The sequence below is a fragment of the Pararge aegeria genome, chromosome 8 (assembly GCF_905163445.1).
Source record: "Pararge aegeria chromosome 8, ilParAegt1.1, whole genome shotgun sequence".
Classification (NCBI taxonomy): domain Eukaryota; kingdom Metazoa; phylum Arthropoda; class Insecta; order Lepidoptera; family Nymphalidae; genus Pararge; species Pararge aegeria.
In genome coordinates this window covers 11817925-11824952 of record NC_053187.1, presented here as the reverse complement: position 1 = coordinate 11824952, position 7028 = coordinate 11817925, and the positions used below count along the sequence as shown (strand labels likewise).

Genomic DNA, 7028 nt, shown 5'->3' with positions numbered 1-7028 from the left:
ATAAGAGAAATCTCTTTTTTAATAAAACTTATTTATTAAAAAAAACATTGTGTTTTAAACATTTTATTCCACAGGAATCAAAAAGAAAATTAATGCTAACTAAACCAAAACACTTTTTCTAAGATGAAACAAATTTCTATAATGGAAAATCTTATTCATGGTGAAACAATAATGTAAGCACATTATTGTTTGTACACAAAAGGCACATAACAAATTAAGCTTAAAATTCGTGAGACATACTATGTCATTATCTATCTATCTAATTATTATATGGGAAATAATTTAAACATACCATGTCGTAGTGAGGGCTAGTTGAAACAGTACATGCACATTAAAAAAACACTAGCCTATTTTAATATTTATAAACAATTTCATAGTTTCGAAGCAAGTCGTGACAGAATATCGGATTTAAGTTGAAATCGCAAATAAAATTGTCATATTTGTACTACTGTAGATGCGGCAATAATTTTGTCCGGAAGTGAACTTGACTCCATTTTTTCTTCCAAGCCTCACTATGTAAACAATCTTTTAATCACTTTTTAGTGCAAAGATCGTTTTTAATTTATTAAAAAGTAATAAAACATACATTTATAAAGAATATCTCTTTTTATTTTATTTGTGTTAATTTATTTCAACACATCTGTTTTCTTTCATTTTTAAAACATACTTTACACTTGAAAGTGATGAAAAGATTGTTTACATAATAAGACAAGTTAGAAAAATAGAATGGAATTGGAGTGTAGAAACGAAGTGAGACATATGGTTCCCGCCACCAAGACTAATAAACCGACTTCGCAGACTGTAGTTTGTATCTATTAAATAGATACACATACATACACGTACATAAACAGAGAGGGTAGCTGTCCATCGAGTAGTCTTGTGATGGACAAGGTACGGATTGGACGTGCGCCCACACTATACTCGTGACTGTGTAGTAGCGAGCCAGTGAATTGTTAATACTACCGGCCATTACACAGACTATGACATTGTTCAAGTTATTTGCCTACACAAGTTTTATTTCCTAACACAATACTGTCATTGAAAATGTGCAGCGCACGGTAGCGTTCTACAGTTTCATATAGTAGTCAATTTGCTTTGTTTGAGAAAATTACACATTTGGGTTTAAAAACAATGAGGCAAACAATGTGTGGGGCTTCCTGCCAGCTTTCTTTTAACTGCGAAGACGCAATTAGCTTTAGTGGCCAGTACCTGATTAATGAGACACGAATCGAAAGAACGTACGCAACTTGCGGTACGCATTATACTCCATTTTATGTTCATTTATTTACTGCTTTCATGTATACATATAAATGATTGCAAATACGTTAAAAAATATTTTAATGCTTATGGGAGGCCGACAGTATGCAGCAAACAATTATACATTTATATATATATATATGCCTGATAGGTTAAAAGCCTTGGCTGCATCCAAACCCTCGCACGTGGTCAGAGTCATAGCCGACTGCTAGGCAGTGTTAAAGAATCAATTTAATAGAAAAATTGGCGTTTGAATATATAAAGCTGTTCTCACCTTCCGCACTGAACAGAGCTTGTCTAATTTTAGCAATGCATATGGACAGTTATCTTTAATCTTGCAGGCTGCCGACTTTAAGCTATGATGCCGTTATCCACCAAAATCGTGTTACAAGATGTCGGAAAAAAGGACTAAAAATTAAACACAATACTACTGGATTGTATAAACTGTTTTAAATAAAATTTTTGATACTTTCCAAATGACCAACTTTAAATGATATTTCAAAAATACATCGACCTATTCCAGAGCTTGAAAAGGTAAAGTAAATTGTTCAACAAACGGTGGCGGAATAACTTACACGTAGTTTAAGTTCGTGTAATTTTAGTTGCTCGGAATGAAGAGTCATGTGATTGTGTAAGTGATTGTGCAGATTATAATTGAAAATGGTAGCAGATTAAAATTGTAGGTTAACGGCATAAAACTCATGAACGCCAGAATGCTTTCCGATATCACAAAATGACTTATTAGTACAAATTGTAGTTTTCCTGGCCTGCAGGAGACAGGTATACTAAGTTTACTTCATGTACTTATCGGAGTTCTGAGTTAGAATGCGCGCGGAAGACTTTGCGTCGAGGAAGAGCGTGTGTACGGCGCGAATGTGTTGCGGAGTGATGCGACTCGCCCCTTCAGCCCGCGCAGTTAAAGACGCCGGTGTGAGTAGCTGTGCCGCGTACCTAATTAACAAAAAATACCAGATGGACGATTAAATAAATCGGCGTACAGAATCAAGACAAAAGTTCCAAATTTATTTTTTTTTGTATCGCAATTTATATTCTGCTAACGGAATTTCTCGCTATGCTATTTTATAAAAACAAACGAAGCATCCTAAACTGGAACAGGGATAAGAAAATCTTATTAAATTGACAGCTTTTGATTTGACAGATTGAATGAGCAATGTTTCATTTGTTAGCAAATTTTACGCTGATGCCGATTTGACGTTTGTTCAATCCACATAATAATACTTAATACTCCTATGAGTTAATTTTATTATTGTTAGTTTCACATTTAATTTTTTCCCGCACAATTGTCTGAACAATTGCTTAAGAAACCATTACCTACTATGAGAAAAAAATTGCTAATACTCACCTAAGAGTACTATTGGTACCAATTTCGGACAACGCAGCCAGTGCTTCGTCATCCACAGCGATACCCTCTGTCGAAGCGCGTAGTTTTAAAATCTGCAAAACGATTGTTAGATTTTACTAAATCTTCTATTGAAACCTTTAAAATGTAATACTTTGGTCACTATAAATAGTTACACACCTGTAACAGTTCAGGTTTATTGTAAGGCAGTGTGCGAATAATTAATAGTCTATCTAACAGATCTAGCGGAATGCCGTGCGGTGAAATTATGTCTTCTGTGCCTCTGAAATTGAAATATTTTATTATTATTAATATCATAAGATCCCAAAAAAATTAAGTGTCATAAACATAGATTTTCACATTATATTTTCAGTTTATTTTATATATCAAATAAGCAAATCACTTTATTATATATACTGTTATTATGTATACCTGTAAGCAACAAAAAACACAAATTAAATAAAGTAAAGACAGAAAGTATAGGCAGGTATCATCAACAGGTATAAATTCTAATGTTTCCAGAACAAGTTAAAATGGACTCCGAAAATAGGGCATATGCCTACAAAGTAAAAGTTATTAAAAGTTATTAACAGTATTGGCATTTTCTTTATGTAGAATCTTAGATAAATAAATTGGTAAGGCAACCCCTACAGTTTTGTAGAGGGAAGTAGTCACAGAGTTGGTATGATATAATTTAGGTTAGATGAGTTAGTAAAAGCTTACCTAATTTTACAGCGTCCTCTGTTGGTTGCGAAAATTACAATAGGCGCGATTGCAGACTCTAATGCACGATGGAGATACGTAAACGTTTCTATGTCTAACATATGGACCTTCACAAAAGAAAATTATAATTTTATTACATGTCAAAAACATGTTATACTATGATGAGAAATTTCACAAATCCACTATCACAACCCAAATCACTAAATAAAACAAAAAAGATCTTAAAAGGTGCCAACGTAATTTAAGTTCTGAGTCTTATCAATTTTAGTTTTCAGGTGAAGAAATTGTGAACTGCCTATGAGCAGCAGAACAATAACACAAAGGCAACTTTTAACAAGATCTAATCCATACTAATATTATAAATTAAAAAGTGTGTTTGTTTGTTTGTCCTTACATAAACGGCATAAAGCCCTAACTAGGAAACTAATCAACTTGATTTTTGGCATAAAGTTAGTTTAAGGGTGTGATAAATGACTAAGACACCGGGAGGTATCTTTGCATTATTCGAGTCCATGTAGGACTGCCGTGCATCGATAATTCAGTCGTATTTATATCAAAATTCCCACCAAGTCAAGGTCATGAACACAAATATCTGGCAAATATGAATTTATAGTTATCAAAAGTTTAATTATTTACCCACTTTATAAATTTCTTCTTCTTTTTTTTATAAATTTAACAAGATATTCCACCACCATCCGTAACTTTATATATCCTATATATATCCACCTAACGTAACTTTATATCCCAGGAAAACCAACATTTCCCAAGTGATTAGTAAAAAACCGTAATAAACGCAGACAAAGAGCGCGGATAATAACTAGTGAAAATATAAACTCTGAACAATATGCTAACATTAGTTATAATTAATGGACCAAGCAGATTGCCCAATAAATAAAGATACACTTTACAGGGCAAACCAAAACAAAGGACTTTAATTATCAGGAATAAATCTTAACAAAAATCGTAGCCACTCCATAATTAAATAAAAACACAAACCTCATCAATAAATAAGACTCCTGGAACTAATTCTGCTATTCCCTGGTCAATGTATTTGTTAACTACCTTGTTTATTTCTTTTCTAAGTTTATCTGTAAATTAAGTTGGTTTTTAACTATCTTTATCCATTTTTATTACAAAACATAAATATCAAAAAAGCAAACATATTGTTTAATGTGAAAGATTTAATTGAACTTGTATCAAAACTTTACTAAATATATAATTAATTAAAGACAATATAAACCTGTAATTTCAGTTTTCTTTGGCTTCATCAGTTGGCCCATCATAGACATAATATCATGGCCCCCTTGTGGTCTGGCATTGGCACAGTCCAAATCATGTAATGTCACATCTTGAACTACCTCCTTTTTCTTGTGAACATCACCTTTAGGTAGGGGTACATATTCTTCAGCCTGTAATAAAACAAGGTTAACTCTTTGACATTTGATTTTTAAATGAATTATTGCTGAGAATAACACTTAAAAAAAATAGCTTTGACTTCCCTTTTGGGGAACCACGCTTCAGTCTCCATCACCCATCTCTTTACTTACTTCTAAATCAAATTCTGTAGCAAAAGTGTCACTTCTTCCTTGCCTTTTCACAGCACCAGAATTTGCCTCAATATAGATAACATCTCCAACTTCCACTTTTTCTTTTTGTAGAGACTCATATATAGTGGGATCTAGTTTTAACTGTTTTGTGCCTTTAGCTGTTTTTAATCCGATTATCACATGAGAAACTGTTTTACCGTAACCTGAAAATATTTATAATTTAAGCACAATGAAAAGTAAAAAAAGTCCCAATGCTGCTTAATGATAATATATATGTACCTCCAGCTGGATTTTCCGTCTCAACAGGAGTCAACTCAGTTACTTCTCCTTCATAAACCTCCTTAGTCTCTCTTATACGCAGACCAATGGCACGGCGAAAGTTCTCCATTAATACTTCTGTCTTTTTTATTTCTGTACTGTATACTTCACTTCCCACCATTGGACAAAATGGTACCTGTCAATTATTAAATAATATTTTAATTATTTTCTATCTGTAGGTATCACTTATTCAAATATTTAATATATATTTTGTAGTATGAACTCTCAGATTCCATACCAGACCCAAGTGTACAGAGCAAACTGTCAGTCAAAATGTATATTGTGGGATCAGATAGATTATTGTGCTGCCATGACCAGTGCCATACCACACAAATATTTGAAAATAAACTTCAAATCTCTGATCTCTTCTGATATCACATAAGTACAAAGGCTAAGCTAAAATGATGATAATTAAATGAATTATTCTTTTAATTTTTCTACTTGTTTATCCAAATTATATTTAGCTTTAAATTCAATACTACCGGTTAACAAAGGGCCACCTACACATATAAACCTCAATTAAAAAAATATGGCAAAATGTGACACAATTTCAGTACCTAAAGAGAATTAAATGTCTGTGTACACAAAGTTAATTAGAAAGAATACATACTTTGTTTCCAAGTTCCTGAGCAATGGCCAAGGCTATTGCTGTTTTCCCTGTTCCTGGGGGACCAGCCAGCAACAAAGCACGGCCAGCCATCTTCTTGCTTCGTATCATATCCACCACTAGACCTGCAGCCTAAAATTGTTGAAATTTTTAAAATGCTTGCTATTTTATGAGAAAGAATTTCTGAACATATTGCACATTTTAATTACATTATGTTAATAAGTGACATATTATCAAAATTAAGCTAATATATCATGGATTTCCGCAAAGTAACGCCTGCTTCTATCAAATATTAATAAGTGACAACATTGCATCGGTAATGAATTTACCATTTGCTCTTCATGCATTTGTTTATGACAAAAGGGTGAGCTCAAAGCTAATGTGAAATTAAGGTTACCTCATTTAGATTTAAATAACAAAAATCATTCCTACATTACATAGATAATAATAAAAATATTTGCTGATTACTGAATATAATATAATCAGTAATCAACATAACGTAATTTCATAAAGGTAATCAATAATGTAATCGTAAAGCATGCCAAAACACTCAAAATTCGATGGTAACCAAAGTAACCTTTAGTGTTTGATCAATAATCGGTATTATTGCATCTTACCATTTTAGATAGTACAAATTAAGAATTTTGGTTAAGATATAAAATATTGTATTCAATTAATAAACAAATATGAAATTCTAACTTCTCTAGCGGATTCCTGCCCCACGAGACCGGCTGCCATCTGAATAGGAACCCCATTTTCATCCAGACCTAGACCTTTTATGTGGGTGTGTGCCGATATTCTTTGAGTCTTTGCAGTGCTCTTCACTTCTTCTATTTTCATTTTGTTGCTTAAAATTTACTAACACAATTCACAAACTGAAAATTGCTACGATGAAACTTAAACAATCTCAAACGGAATTAAGTCCTGAACTGACAGAAAAGTTTTGTTTTTAATCATTGTACATAAGTGCAATGGATTGAACGGCCATGCATACAAGTCTTTTCGCCAAACAGGCCACAATTTATATTGAAACATGCAACATTGATAGCACTAATACTGCCAACAAGTTAACGCGTCAAGTTTAGATGAACGAACAATAATTACGCTGCCGTAAAATCTAATCACAGATTCTTTCTGAGACTCTATGATTTAAACTACGTTTCGTTTGACGTTTGACAGATGTTATTTCTTAATTTAATTGCAATTTTACAGTGCT

At 32.7% G+C, this 7028-nt stretch overlaps 1 protein-coding gene across 1 annotated transcript; it reads right to left on the bottom strand.

Moving 5' to 3' along the window:
* Window positions 1–36: 36 nt before the first annotated feature.
* On the bottom strand, window positions 37–6754 carry LOC120625800 (ruvB-like helicase 1). Its single transcript, XM_039893012.1, has 10 exons — window positions 6512–6754; window positions 5816–5944; window positions 5167–5341; window positions 4888–5090; window positions 4581–4749; window positions 4337–4428; window positions 3341–3447; window positions 2798–2900; window positions 2621–2712; window positions 37–2208 (listed from the first exon to the last, which is right to left on the bottom strand). The coding sequence occupies exons 1-10, from the start codon at window positions 6650–6652 to the stop codon at window positions 2049–2051; spliced, it is 1371 nt and encodes a 456-aa protein (XP_039748946.1). The 5' UTR covers window positions 6653–6754; the 3' UTR covers window positions 37–2048.
* Window positions 6755–7028: the final 274 nt, after the last annotated feature.

Bases quoted from the DNA above. Each gene is read 5' to 3' on its own strand.
- LOC120625800 (XM_039893012.1), bottom strand. From the start codon at position 6,652: ATGAAAATAGAAGAAGTGAAGAGCACTGCAAAGACTCAAAGAATATCG. The intron at 5,091-5,166 runs GTACATATATAT...AAATATTTTCAG, and splicing joins GACGGAAAATCCAGCTGGAG to GTTACGGTAAAACAGTTTCT. The intron at 2,901-3,340 runs GTAAGCTTTTAC...TTTCAATTTCAG, and splicing joins AGAGGACGCTGTAAAATTAG to AGGCACAGAAGACATAATTT.